This window comes from Phocoena sinus, chromosome 8 (genome assembly GCF_008692025.1).
Source record: "Phocoena sinus isolate mPhoSin1 chromosome 8, mPhoSin1.pri, whole genome shotgun sequence".
In the NCBI taxonomy this organism is placed as follows: Eukaryota; Metazoa; Chordata; class Mammalia; order Artiodactyla; family Phocoenidae; genus Phocoena; species Phocoena sinus.
Window position 1 is genome coordinate 100,980,640 of NC_045770.1, and position 15,323 is coordinate 100,995,962.

At 47.1% G+C, this 15,323-nt stretch overlaps 1 protein-coding gene across 1 annotated transcript; it reads left to right on the top strand.

Annotated features, from left to right (window-relative positions):
• Positions 1 to 12,533: 12,533 nt before the first annotated feature.
• On the top strand, positions 12,534 to 12,965 carry SKA2 (spindle and kinetochore associated complex subunit 2). Its single transcript, XM_032641874.1, is given in 2 exon segments — positions 12,534 to 12,751; positions 12,753 to 12,965. Coding segments are annotated over 2 exon segments (363 nt in total). The 3' UTR covers positions 12,898 to 12,965.
• The last annotated feature ends 2,358 nt before the right edge of the window (positions 12,966 to 15,323 follow it).

Below are 15,323 nucleotides of genomic sequence, written 5' to 3' on the forward strand. Positions count from 1 at the left end.
CTAGATAATGCCCAGCTTTAATGTTTAAATTTAATGCTTAAATTCAGCATGTGGAAAATGGAAATCCCATCTTCTCAAGCAAATGAGCCCATGAGCACCTGCTGCACAAAGAAATTGACATTCCTGTGGTCCCCTGGGGCCGGAGGGCTCTGCCACTCCAACCTCTTCCCCTCTGGTCCAGGTGGTGTCGAGCTGCGCCGCTGTCAAGCTGGTGCCCATCACAGTGTGCCAGGAAGGGTGGTGCCAGACAGGCCAGAACAGGGAATCACACTGGGCATTGAGGATAGGTGGGGAGTTTGGATTTTATTCGACCAATAATAGAAAACCAGTGGACGGGGTGAAGCAAGGCCGTGACAGGTCTGAGCTACTTTTAAAAGAATCGCTTTGGCTGCCGAGCATGGATTTTTAGGGGACAAGAGAGGAAGGGAGAGCAGAAGGTAGGGACGTGACTGCAGGAGTCTCGTGAAAGTGTAGTGGGTGGTGGAGCCTACCTGCCTGAAGCAAGTTCTTCTCCAGCATCTGCCTCACACCCACAGCTCCAGCCACCCCTCTCTCATCCTCCTGCATATCCCATACCCCATTTCTGCAATCCTCTCTCCTCTAACCCGGGGAGCACAGTTCACGTACCCTGCCCGCTGTGAATCTTCCCCGGCACCCCTGCCCCCTCCCGCCCTCCCCCAGACATCTGCGGCTCCACTTCGTCTGAGTTAATGATAGATGTGATATAAGCCCCAAATCTGTTTCCTCACTGAACTTTAGAGGACTCATCTTCCAGACTTATTTTTGTCATTCTGTCTGCCACAGGCTGTCCAGTGGACATTGAAGCAATGAGTGTGGCGCTGAATCCATTGTCCGTCAACCACCATCAGCAGGACAGATGCAATCCTGAATGGGGTGGTTAGGAAACTGAGGGCCACATGGATGAGCCTGCAGCCTGCATCACAGGGAGAAAGACAGGTTGGTAAAGTGGCTGAGCCAGAACTGGAGCCCATGGGCTATGTGGACTCCTTGAAAGATTAAGGAAGTGGCTCTCTACGCTGAGCTATAGGGAGCAAAGCTGGAAGCGCCCAGGGCTGGAACCTCCCTCACATGGAAGCCGGGAGCACACCAACTGATTAGTTTCTCTTATCTCTCCTTACAGCACTGGTGGTTGTTTCAACCACCTCTGCCCCCAGACATGACCCAAGTCACTGCTTCTATTCAATGTGAGTTCCTGGCTCCATTACTGCCTGTTCCCCCAGAGTAGTTGCCACACACAGAGATAAATTAACTCAGAAGAAAAGGTCAACCCATCCAACTAGTTGGCTATTGGGATTCCGGAGAAAGAAAAAGAAGAATAGAGGGAGGAGAAGAGGAAATAGGAAGCGGAGCTGGTCTGGGGGAAGAGGGAGAGAAAACTGGGAAGAATAAATACTGTTTTTTAAATTATAAACTATTAGGATATTACTTACGACAGTATAGTAAAGAATGCGTTTTCTTAAAATACAGCAAATTCTTTCAAGATGGGTTAGCCCAGGGCTACACACATTGTGTTCCAGGGACAGGAACTGATCCGTGAACTGTGTGGCCAGTCCAAGAAGAAATAAGTGCAGAAGTAAAGAGAAATTTTTAAGACAGTTTCATAGTGATTTGGCAGCGTAATTTTCTGACTGTTGAGTCTAATAAGGAAAACAGGACTTGTATTCTGGGAGTTTATTTTCAAAATGTCATTTTCTTAGTGTAGCGAAGGCAATTTTTACCTCTTTCCCCTTAGGGCCTTTGGCTGGGCCTGAGGATTAAATTTACGTAAGATAGATTAACAGAAGAAAAGCATACACATTTATTTAATACAAGTTTTTTGTGACACAAGAGCCCTCAGAAGGAAATGCAGACCCAAAGAAAGTGACAAACCTTAAATGTTTTTCTAGCAGGTTGAACAAAGAGAGGTGATTGTAAAAAAGTTAACAAAAATATAAGGGAGGCTAAAGGAAGATGAGAATTATTTCAACAAGGTCTGGTTTGCACAGAATTCTCTTGGGTTCAACTCCCTGGTCTTGATGATAAGAATGTTACCTTCCTCCACGTTGTGGGGAAGACATCTTCCATCTGGGGTTTTATCTCCTGCTTTTAGGAAGAAAAAGGGGAGAGGCAGAGCACCCTTCTTGCACCTGCTGTTTTTAAAATGCATTTAGGGACTTTCCTGGTGGTGCAGTGGTTAAGAATCCGCCTGCCAATGCAGGGGACACGGGTTCGAGCCCTGGTCCAGGAATACCCCACATGCGTGGAGCAACAAAGCCCGTGCGCCACAACTACTGAGCCTGCATTCTAAAGCCCACGAGCCACAACTACTGAAGCCTGTGTGCCTAGAGCCCGTGTTCCACAACAAGAGAAGCCACTGGAATGAGAATCCCGTGCACCCCAACGAAGAGTAGCCCCTGCTCGCCGCAACTAGAGAAAGCCCGTGGGCAGCAAGGAAGACCCAATGCAGCCAAAAATAAATAAATAAATAAATTTATTTCAAAAAATGCATTTAGCTCAAACTAATCCTTATGCCAAAGTGGCATACTTTGGGGTGGCATATTCTGCCACCCTTCCCTAGTCATTTTTAAAAAATTTTTATTTTATATTGGAGTATAGTTGATTTACAATTGTTGTTAGTTCAGGTGTACAGCAAAGTGATTCAATTATATATATATGTATATATATATATATTCTTTTCAGATTCTTTTCCCATTTAGGTTATTACAGAATATTGAGTAGAGTTTTCTGTGATATACAGTAGATCCTTGTTGCTCATCTATTTTCTATATAGAAGTGTGCATATGTTAATCCCAACCTCCTAATTTCTCCCTCCCCCCCACTTTTCCCCTTTGGTAACCATAAATTTGTTTTCTAAGTCTGTGAGTCTGTTTCTCTTTTGTAGATAAATTCATTTGTGTCATTTTTAAGATTCCACATAGAAGTAATATTATATATTTGTCTTTCTCTGTCTGACTTACTTCACTTAGTATGATAACCTCTAAGTCCATCCATGTTGTTGCAAATGGCATTATTTCATTCTTTTTTATGGTTTAGTAATATTCCGTTATATATATGTACCACATTTTCTTTATCCATTCATCTATCGATGGACTCTTAGGTTGCTTTCATACCTTGGCTATTGTAAATAGTGGTTTCCCTAGTAATTTTTATTTTATTTTTTTAATAAATTTATTTACTTGTTTATTTTTGGCTGCATTGGGTCTTCGTTTCTGCGCGTGGGCTTTCTCTAGTTGTGGTGAGCGGGGGCTACTCTTCGTTGTGGTGTGAGGGCTTCTCATTGTGGTGGCTTCTCTTGTCGTGGAGCATGGGCTCTAGGCACGCAGGCTTCAGTAGTTGTGGCACATGGGCTCAGTAGTTGTGGCTGGTGGGCTGTAGAGTGCAGGCTCAGTAGTTGTGGTACACAGGCTTAGTTGCTTCGCAGCATTTGGGATCTTCCCAGACCAGGGCTCGAACCCCTGTCCCCTGCACCGGCAGGCGGACTCTCAACCACTGTGCCACTAGGGAAGCCCCCCCCCCTAGTAATTTTTAATGTATTTTATGGAAGTACTGATCTGTGACACATTGGCAGAAAAGAAAAACAAACCCTACCATACCCTTCAGCCCAGAGGCTTTGAGAAGCGCTGAGCCCAGCTAGGTGAGGCCTGGGGGGAAGAGGCTGAGCCTTAGCTGGTCCCATGGGGGCTGTGCAGGGAGGCCCCTTAGGGCTCTTTGAAGAACAGAGAATCGAGTCCCCCTGGAGAGGCAGCACCTGGCTGTTGACACTCAAAGAAAAGGAATGGCCAGTGCTGGACAGAAAAGCAGCCACAACAATGGATGGGGTCTGTTACAAATAAACAGAGAGAGGATGGCTTGCCAAGGGTAGTCAGAGAAACGTTTGAATTTCCTCTCCCTGGTTCCATTCTCAACAGAATGGACAAGAAACAAGAACCTACTGTAGAGCATAGGGAACTGTATTCTATATCTTCTAATAACCTATAATGGAAAAGAATCTGAAAAAGAATAGATATATGTACAGATGTGTAATTGAATCACTTTGCTGTACACCTGAAACTAACACAACATTGTAAATCAACTATACTCCAATTACAAAAAGAAGAAGGGGCTTCCCTGGTGGCGCAGTGGTTGCGAGTCCGCCTGCCGATGCAGGGGACGCGGGTTCGTGCCCCGGTCCGGGAGGATCCCACATGTCGCGGAGCGGCTGGGCCCGTGAGCCACGGCCACTGGGCCTGCGCGTCCGGAGCCTGTGCTCCACAATGGGAGAGGCCACAGCAGTGAGAGGCCCGCGTACCGAAAAAAAAAAAAAAAAAAGAAGAAGCACAAGAGCAGAAGGACGTGAGGAAGCAGATGACCCTCCTCGCTCACCTCTACCAGCTCCCTCCAAACCCAGGCCACTGCTTTTTGGATGGTGTTAAGAGGAGATTTGAGTCCAATGAGGCTGAAGTGCTTAAATATAGAAAGTCTTAGTAAACGAAATGTGACTCTCAGAGCAGGTTGACCTGGGACCACATCTACCCAAGGCAGCACATGCCCCCCGGGCTGCCCTCAAGATGCCCACAGGTGTCACAGCTGTGGAAGTCAATTCAAAAGTCCTAGATTGTGCTGGGGACCTTCGCTACCTTAGGCTTCCATCTCCACATTCAGGGCAGAATAATTTTCACCAAAACTAGAAGAACCATCTCTGAATGAGTCAGACTTGGGGAACACTACATGGCTGCCGCTGGAGGGAAGGGAAGAAGCAAGTCCTCCAGGAGCTCTGAATCCAGCTGGGGAGATGACACAGCACCAAACCTGCCAGATGGCAACTTGATGACAGCTCCAGGCAGAGTGCCACGGGCTCTCGGACCAGCACATCTGGGGAGTTCAAATTCATGGGAGAAATGTCTGTGCAAAGAGACGCCTCTTTGAAGACTGCGCTGGGTCTAGAAGGCTGGTAGAAGTTTAATAGAGAGGGAGCGATTTGTTTGTTTTGCTTTTTGGCTAGAAGACAACGGAAAAACCCGCAACAGCCTGGGACTTGGCCAGGATGCCAAAGGGCTTGCTGGGTCATGAACGCGCAGGAGGTGACTCAGGCCTGTGTCTCAGAGGCATGGACACTTCAGGGCAGATAAAACCAGACCCACAGGGCACCCTTGGTGTGGCCCATAATTGCTGGGATGGCGATAAGGAATTTTGAACACCAGCCAACCAGGGTGATCACATCCCTGGTTGGAAACAGTGGAGGACAAGTTGGAACCTCTGCAAATCAGGACCAGGCAGTGTCATCCTGACCTAAAATGAGACAGGCTCTGTCTGGAACATGAGAAGGGGCTGGCTCCCCATCCCGGACCCTCCGTAGGTCAGGGTGACCCACCACGGGACACCTCTTATCCCCTCTGCCGTGCACTCTAAGGTTATTCCAAGACACACACAGTGGAGGGTGAATGTGGGCACCTTCGAGGTAGAGCTGAATTCTCATGCCCGGAAGAGTCCCCTGGGGCAGAGCCTGGGCAGTTCCCTGAAGGGTGGAGCCGTCAGCCCTGTTACATCACTGGTCTCTTTCCAGAACACCCTCTTGTAACCTTCTGTTCATCTGCAAAGCTTCTCTTTTTCTGGGAAAAAGGCTAGGTGGTTATTTTCATTTTCAGAAATTCTCTGGGATGGGGGGGATGGGGGGAGGGAGGTCTAAGAGGGAGGGGATAAAGGTATACATATAGCTGATTCACTTCATTGTACAGCAGAAACTAACACAACATTGTAAAGCAATTATACTCCAAAAAACTAAAGAAAGAAAAAGAAAAAAAAGAAATTCTCAAGGGGTAAAACCAAGGTTTAAGGATTAGAGAGGAAAGAAAGCAAACGCTCCGCCAGCTCCCCCTGGCTCAGCCCTCAGGAGAGCCCCTGGTTGACCCTGCCACCCAGTGTCCTTTGCTTATTCCTTTAGTAGGTAGCCGTGTAAGGGGCTGGAGGCTGCAAAGAGCACAGTCCCCGCGCTGCAGAGAGCCTCTGCTCACCCAGCTTACCAGCTCCCTCCAGACTGGCTCGGCTTCTTCCCTTGTCTACCCGACCAAGCCAGAGGCCCAGGATCATTCTGGATTCTTCCTTCTCTTTTGCTCTCCATCACCATCCTCTCTCTCCCACCACCTAATCAATCCCCGAGTCCTCTCCACCTCACCTTCTACAACTTCTCAAATGCAAAATGTTGATAACTGGTGAATAGCGGGGTGCTGGCTATATGGAGGTTCAATATACTAGTCTCTCTATTTGTGTGTCAGTCTGACTGTTTCCAAAACAGAAAGTTTAAGTAACACAAGATAAATAACATTTCTCAAATTGGTCCCTCTGCTCTGTTCCTTCTGGAATCCAGCCTCTCACCATCTCTTGCCAGGATGACTTCTTTACAGTCTCTCTGTCTCCTGTCCTTGCCCACCTCAGCCCCAGCTTCCACCTACTCCCACCAGCCACCCTTAGATGGACAGATGTCCTTCCCTCAACGCTGACTGTAGACGGTGGCAGGCTCTCCTCCTTCTAGGCAACAGTTAAACTGCTTTTTTTTTTTTAATTTTTTGGTGGAGCCGCACAGCATGGTGGATCCTAGCTCCCCAACCAGGGATCAAACCCGTGCCCCCTGCAGTGGAAGCGCAGAGTCTTCACCACTGGACCGCCAGGGAAGTCCCAGTTAAACTGCTTTTAATTGAAGGAGTTGCAAGACATGAGACCCAACTAAGCACTTGGCCGGGCAGCCTTTACCCCAGGCTGGGGGTCAGAACATGGATTCTGGTCCCAGTACAGCCACCAGCCAGGCCTGAGGACAAGCCATTTCCTGTGCTCCTGGTCTATAAGAAAGAAATACACAAAAACACCACTAGCCCCTGGCCAGTGCTTTCACTTTCAAAGGGATTTGAAGCACCTTATCATCAGCAGAGATTGATACAATGCTGGAAATCAACTATTCTTCAAAAAAATTTTTTTAAATAAAACAAAACAGACCCTTGGGGAGGGCAGGGCATGTTTTGAGGTTACTTCAGCCAGGGTGTCCTAGGCGAGGTATGAAATGAGCACCTTCCTGCTTCTTCCCGGGAGTAGGGCTGACACATGTCTGGCTCAAGCAAATTGAAGACCTCATCTCAACTGACTCATTTGTCTGCCACGCATTTGAATGCCAAAGCAAATAGAGAAGAGGAGAAGCCTCTTAGGAAGAAGGAGAGCAGACACATATTTCAACTTATTAAGATGTATTTTTAAAGGCATATTATATATATATAATTTTTTTTTTTTTTTTTTTTTTTTTTTTGTGGTACGCGGGCCTCTCACAGTTGTGGCCTCTCCCCTTGCGGAGCACAGGCTCCGGACGCACAGGCTCAGCGGCCACGGCTCACGGGCCCAGCCGCTCCGCGGCATGTGGGATCTTCCTGGATCGGGGCACAAACCCGCGTCCCCTGCATCGGCAGGCGGACTCTCAACCACTGCGCCACCAGGGAAGCCCCAACAAGGTAACTTTTTAAATTGTACCCCAGGGCTAGTCCTGGTACCTCCACACAAAGGCCACCCTTGCAGTGTCTGATGTCCCATAGTGCCTTTGCCACGGTCATGGTCCACTGAGAACCTTTCTAAGACAAGTCACGGCCCAGACAGACTCATTCTAAGCCAAAGTGTGTGTGTGTGTGTGTGTGTGTGTGTGTGTGTGTGTCCATGTGAAAGCACGTGTGTCCGTGTGACCCAATCATACACATCCCCTCCTCACTTCTCAGATTGTACCTGCTGGGACAGGTGGAAGCCTCTTTCCTTTCAAGTCCATTTTCTTCAGTGGCCTCAGTGGCCATTTTCAATCTTCATAGCCCAAGGTTGAGAAAATCTACTCCTGAAGGCATCCAACCCGGGCCTTAACTCTCTAGAAGGTACTTAGCACCCCTGATGCTTACTGAATAGCTCTTCCTTACGTAAATTGCTTCCTTACGTAAATACCGACTTTGCTCATCAGGTTAAGCCTCACCTTGTTACCGCAGGGCCACCACCTTTCCCCCTCCCTCTGCTCTTTCCCTCTCTTTACCTTCACTTCTTGCTTCACACTAAGTTTTGCTCCTTTCTGAGTTTGGAAAGAAAATGGGGGGGAAGGGTGAATCCGTAAAAGGAAGTCCAGAGAAACGGAAAATAGAGACACTTCCCATCATCTCTGTCCGGGATGCTGTCCACGTGGCCACACCTGCCCTCCGATGCCCCAGGGCAGGAAAATCAACTGTCCCTGCCCTCATGCTTCAAATAGGCACAGGAGGAGTGGGGGCAGGGGGGGGTGTCCCTGCTGCCTTCCGCGGGGAGGGGGTCCTGGGCACCCCATGGAGCATTTATAGAAGCCATTCTCGGCAGCAACGTCAGAAGAACCTTGTTGTGAAGGAGCACAGGGATCCCCAGAGAAGCCGGGGCAGAAATGACAAAGTGGACAAACCCACAGTCAAAAACGGAAAGAAAAACAAGAGGTGTCCTCTTAGGAAAAGACCAGCATCCACTGCTCCCTAATGTGGCCGCCAGTGCCTTTGGTGCCCACAGGTCAGAGCTGAGTCTCTTTTTGTCCAGAACCAGTTTTCAGGGACGAACCAACTCTGAAGTCCTTGCTTTTCCCTTGGGCCTGCTATTTCTCCTGCTCTCTTGTGGGCTATGTTTTCCCCTTTGATTTTCTCTCCCACTGTCCCTTCCTCCTTCACCTGGGGAGGCCCCCAGCGAAGACCACCAGACGTGGGTGTGTGCCCAGAGATGGAGCAAATGAGGGCCAAGAACAAAGCCATTAACTCCCCCGCCGTCTGGGTGGTCCCCCTCCGAGAACTCAGTCATTTTGACAAGCCTACAAGTTCCAGCCAGAGAACAAGTTTTCCACAGTAGCCAAGCTCAGGGAGGACGGAGGTAACAGGAGCTAAATGCTGTTGTTGTGTTTTTTTTTTTTTTTTTTTTTTTTTTTTTTGCGGTACGTGGGCCTCTCACTTGCTGTGGCCTCTCCCGTTGCAGAGCACAGGGTCCGAACGCGCAGGCTCAGTGGCCATGGCTCACGGGCCCAGCCACTCCGCGGCATGTGGGATCTTCCCGGACCGGGGTGCGAACCCGTGTCCCCTGCATCGGCAGGCAGACTCTCAACCACTGCGCCACCAGGGAAGCCCTGTTGTTGTGTTTTTAATTGAAGTATACTTGATGTACAATATTATATAAGTTACAGGTGTACAATATAGTGATTGACAATTTTGTTTTTTTAAGATGTTGGGGGTAGAAGTTTTATTAATTAATTAATTAATTTTGCTGTGTTGGGTCTTCGTTTCTGTGCAAGGGCTTTCTCTAGTTGTGGCAAGTGGAGGCCACTCTTCATCGCGGTGCACGGGCCTCTCCCTGTTGTGGCCTCTCCCGTTGCAGAGCACAGGCTCCAGACGCGCAGGCTCAGTAGTTGTGGCTCACGGGCCTAGTTGCTCCGTGGCATGTGGGATCCTCCCAGACCAGGGCTCAAACCCTTGTCCCCTGCATTAGCAGGCAGATTCTCAACCACTGAGCCACCAGGGAAGCCCGACAATTCTTAAAGGTTATACTCCATTCATAGTTATTATAAAATACCAGCGATCTTCCCCGTGTTGTAAAGGCTGGGTTTGAAGGATGGCTGATTAGCGTAGACAAAGCCAAAATTATACCCAAACCTGTGACAAGTCAGGGCTTCCACAGGCAGCAAAGTTCCCTGGATCCCTGATGATGCCAGAGTCTTTGCTTTGTAACCCCAGTCTGAGCAGTGGGTGTATCCATGTTCCCCACCGTTCAATCGATACCGACTTGCTGAGCGCCTGCTCTCACCCTAGCGCTCTGCAAACTCTTGCGGATAATGCCAAGAAGCAGAACAGTAACATCACGTGGGAGAGAATCACATACTGTTTTACGTGGTTAATTTAACATCAAAGGGAACACACAGTTAATTTGGGCCAGGAGAGTTCAGAAGAAGGTAAATTTGGGGAGTGTACTAGCATCCTAGGGCTGCTGTAAGAAATCACCACCAACTCGGTGGCTTAAAGCAACAGAAATGTATTCTCTCGCCATTTTGGAGGCCCGAAGACTGAAGCCAAGGTGTTGGCGGGGCCACGCTCCCTACAAAGCTTCTAAGTGTGAGGATCCTTCCTTGCTTCTTCCAGATTCTGGTGGCTTCAGGCAATCTTTGGGTTGTGTCAGCATCTCTCCAATCACTGCCTCTGTCTGCACATGGCCGTCTCTGCTGTGTCTTCTAAGGACACTTGTCCTTGAATTTAGGGCCCAGTCGGGGAATCCAGGACGCTCTCGTCACAAGATCCTCAACTTAATTACATCTGCAAAGACGGTTTTTCTTTTAATATTTATTGCGATATAGTTGATTTATAATGCCGTGTTAGTTTCAGGTGTGCAGCAAAGTGATTCAATTTTGCATAAATTACACATACACATAATTGAATTATACATTCAATTATATAAATATATTTACTCTTTTAAAAAAAATTCTCTTCCCTTAAATGTTATTACAGGATATTGAGTAGAGCTCCCTGTGCTGTACAGTAGGTCCTTGTTGGTTATCTATTTTATGTATAGTGGTGTGTATATTTTAATCCCAGTCTCCTAATTTATCCCTCCCTCTCTCCCCCTGCCCCATTTTTCCAAATAAGGTCACATTCACAGGTTCTGGGGCATGGACATATCTTTTTGGGTGCCACCATTCAGCCCGCTACGGGTGATATTCCCGATGTCTGGGAAATACACTTTAATTCTTCACTCATTCACTCAGTCATACGTGTTGTGTACCTGCTACGTGCCAGGCGCCATTCTAGATGCTGGGGACCCAGCCGTTCAGGGTCCTACTCTTCGTGGAGCTTCCATTCTAGGGGGAGGACACGGACGGGGCATGATTACAAATAAACAAGAAATAGTAGGGAATAATACAGGCTGTAAGGAAAATGCACCAGGGACATGTGATGGAGAGATTTGGTGGCTACTTTAGACATACAAGGGAAAGGCCTTTCTGCCGAGGTGACATGAAGCTGAGGTCTGCTAGGAAACAGCCAGTGTGTGGAGACTGGGCAGAGGAAACAGCAAGAGCAAAGCCCTGATATGGGAGCAAGCTTAGCATCCTCAAGGAGCAGAAGGAAAGGGGCTGGGACGTGGTGAACCAGAAGGAAGTGGCAGGAGATGGGGCTGGAGAGGCAGGTTGTGACAGATGGTGTGAACCCTGGAGGCTGGATAGGGAGCTTGGCTTTTATTCCAAGAACCAGGGGAATCCATTCGGTTTCAGCGAGGAGAGCACTGTCAGTTGTTATGATCTTGCTGCTGAGAGGGAAACGGGTTGCAGAAGGGCAAGAGTCGATTAGGGAGGTGAGTTACAGGTTAGGAGGTTACTGCTGCTGTAATCAAAGGTATGAATGGTAGCTTGGACCAGGATGTGGTACGGAGATGGAGAGGACAGATGCCGGAAATCTCCGGGAGGTAGAGGTGACAAGTTTTCCTGATAGACTGGTCATGTGGGGTAAGTAAAGGAGAGACTCAAGAATGGACCTTAGGACTTCCCTGGTGGCACAGTGGTTAAGAATCCACCTGCCAATGCAAGGGACACGGGTTCAAGCCCTGGTCCGGGAAGATCCCACATGCCACGGAGCAGCTAAGCCCGTGAACCACAACTACTGAGCCTGCGCTCTAGAGCCTGTGAGCCACAACTACTGAAGCCTGCATGCCTAGAGCCCGTGCTCCGCAACAAGAGAAGCCAGCGCAATAAGAAGCGCGCGCACCACAACGAAGACCCAGTGCAGCCAAAAATAAAATAAAATAAAATAATTAATTAAAAAAAAAGAAAGAATGGATCTTAGGGGACTTTCCTGGTGGTCCAGTGGTTAAGACGCCACGCTTCCACTGCTGGGGGCACTGAGACCCCACAAGCTGCACAGCCCGCCCCCACCACCCACCAAAAAAAGGATCTTAGTAGCCAAGACATGGAAGCAACCTAAATGTCCATCGACAGAGGAATGGATAAAGAAGATGTGGTCCATATATACAATGGAATACTACTCAGCCATAAAGAAGAACGCAATAATGCCATTTGCGGCAACATGGATGGACCTAGAGATTATCATACAAAGTAAGCCAGACAGCGAAAGACAAATATCATATGTAATCGCTTATATGTGGTATCTTAACAAAAATGACACAAATGAACTTATTTACAAAACAGAAATAGGCCTACAGACATAGAAAACGAACTTATGGTTACCAAAGGGAAAAGGGGGGAAGGGATTAATTAGGAATTTGGGATTAACATATACACACTACTATATATAAAATAGATAACCAACAAGGACCTACTGTATAGCACAGGGAACTATGTTCAGTATTTTGTAATAACCTATAAGGGAAAAGAATCTGAAAAAGAACAGATACATATATATGTATAATTGAATCACTGTAGGTACATCTAAAACTAATGCAACATTGTAAATCAGCTCTACTTCATTAAAAAAATTAAAATTCAAAAAAGAATGGAGGAGGAATGTCAACTATTCAATATGGAGGCAGAGGTCGATAAGCTGGAACTGATGTTCCAGAAAGCTGACTCTGATCTGGATTACATTCAGTACAGGTTGGAATATGAAATCAAGCCTCATTATCCTGATTCAGCAGGCAAGAAAAATCCAGTTACACTCTTAAAGGAATTGTCAGCAGGAAAGTCTCGATGTCAAACTCTGCATGCATGCTTTAAACCAACTGCTGTGGAGCACAAAGAGACAGAGCCGCATTTGTGCTACTTTCAATAAGACTATGACCTTGATACAAGAACTACAAAAGCAAACAGACCTGAAGCTCTTACCACTGACTGAAGAAGAGAAAACTGCGGCCGAGCAATTACGAGCTCACATATCAGACTTATGATGAAGAAATGGACTTGCAAAAGGGAGCCCTAATGGGGAAGAGATTGATTCCAGAGAGATTCAGGAAGCTGTCTTGTTAGCATTTGATGACTGTTGGTGGGGGGGATGACAAAGGAGATTTGGCTTGGGTTACTGGACAGTGATGCCTGCCACAAGAGAGGGGAATACGAGAAGAAGGGCAAATATTGTACTCATAATATTCAGCCAAAGAGATGGAATGGAAATAGAGAGATTTAAAAAACTATATGCATATACACTTAGTCTTGTCATTTCAGGCGAGTAAGTCTCAACACCATTTTGTATCTGTTTTTGTATAATCAGGATAACACAGATGTACTGGCCTATTGTGAAAGAAAATTATGTACCATCAGTCAGTCAAATGTGAATGAACATGCTGTGGAAATTAAAGGAGAGAAAAAAAAAAAAGAAAGAATGGATGTGGTGATCATTTTGCAATGTACACCTGAAACTAACGTTATGTGTCAATTATAGTTCAAGATAAAAGAAAGTCGGGCTTCCCTGGTGGTGCAGTGGTTGAGAATCCACCTGCCAATGCAGGGGACACGGGTTCGAACCCTGGTCCGGGAAGATCCCACATGCCACGGAGCAACTAAGCCCATGCGCCACAACTACTGAGCCTGTGCTCTAGAGCCCGTGAGCCACAACTACTGAGCCCACGTGCCACAACTACTGAAGCCCGTGCGTCTAGAACCCGTGCTCCACAACAAGAGAAGCCACTGCAATGAGAAGCCCGTGCACCACAATGAAGAGTAGCCCCCACTCGCCACAACTAGAGAAAGCCTGTGCACAGCAACGAAGACCCAATGCAGCCAAAAATAAATAAATGAATAAATAAATAAAAAAAGATTTAAAAAAGTCAACATCCTAAATGAAAAATAAAATGGATGGCTCAGCTTCTAGAAGCAAGCAACTGAGCTTCTGGGTTTTGTTTTTAATTGTGATTAAACACACACAGTGTCAAATTTACCATTTGAACCACTTCATGCACAATTCAGTGGCGTTAAGTATATCCACAGTGCTGTGCAACCATCACCGCTCTCCAATTCCAGAACTTGGGTGTGTATGTTTTGCGCACTGAACAATCTGAGTATTCATCAGATTCTGCGCAAAGCAGAGAGCGTGGAGTTCCTCGGCAATCAGCGTCACTGCATCTAAAGGCCCGTGTCTGATGGGGGCTCACGCTTCCTCCTTTCCAATGGGCTCCCGCGCACGGGGCGTGTGACGGCATGCTCTCGATTTTGCTTCAGCTGAGCCTAGAAGTCCTGGGCACGGCGCTGACTGATTAGTAACTTCCGCTTGACCCTAATTAGGACCAAGGCCCTTATAGTCCATCAACCCTACGCAGGCGGCTTCTGGGTGGAGCAAGGGTTAAAATATTTTTGACATGAACCTGAAGCTTCGCTCCCTCTCGTCCACAGGGACATCAGTTACAGAAGGGTTGGCTGAAGGACATGAGGGCTGATGCCTCCAACTGAAACCCTGGAGGAGGTGGACGCCCTGCAGAGGCCTGCGCGGAGACGGGGGGGGGGGGGGGGGGGGGGGGGGGGGGGAAGGGAGGGCGGAGCTGAGGGCGTCTGAGTGGCCTGGTTTGCAAAGAGACCTTGGTCTTTAACAGCTGACTTAAGAGAAGTCTCTACGATAAAAACAAACAAACAAAGACCACCTATAGTGAACTCATGTTTCCCCATCCCCAAGATGGGGCTCCCCTGAGTTACGTGTGTGAATCAGTCGCAGCTTCTTCTGTAGTTTAAGGATTTATAGAGGATCAGGACACTGCATCTCTATTTTCTAAATGGTTGCGTTTTTATAACCCTCTGGGGAGAAGCTTAAGGGAGTCCTCTAGATACTCCTGTAGAGGAGAAATCCTATAGGTAAATTAGCAAACTAGTTAAGAGACTGGCCCAGCAGGAAGTTAACTAATTACCTTTACCATCTTACTAGTGTAAGGAGCTGAAATGGGTTTTCTTTTTAAAACTGAACTATAGTTGATTTACAATGTTATGTTAATTTCTGCTGTACAGCAAAGTGATTCAGATATATATATATATATATATATACACACACGCACACATTCTTTTTTATATTCTTTTCTATTATGGTTTATCCGAGGATACTGAATATAGTTCTCTGTGCTATACAGTAGGACCTTGTTGTTTATCCATCCTATACATAATAAATAAATTAATTAATTAAATAAAAAATAAAAAACTTTATTTAAAGCAGAGAGATTCAACAGCAGGCTCTGAAGTCGGCCCACCTGGTTGGGAGCCTTGAAATCCTGACTCTCCCACTGCCTCTGCTTGAGTTTTGCAAAGCACACGTTAATCTTTATGTATTTCAGAGAATTCATCTGTAAACTGGAACGATATCTACCTCACGGGGTTGTGAGGATCACATGAGATAATG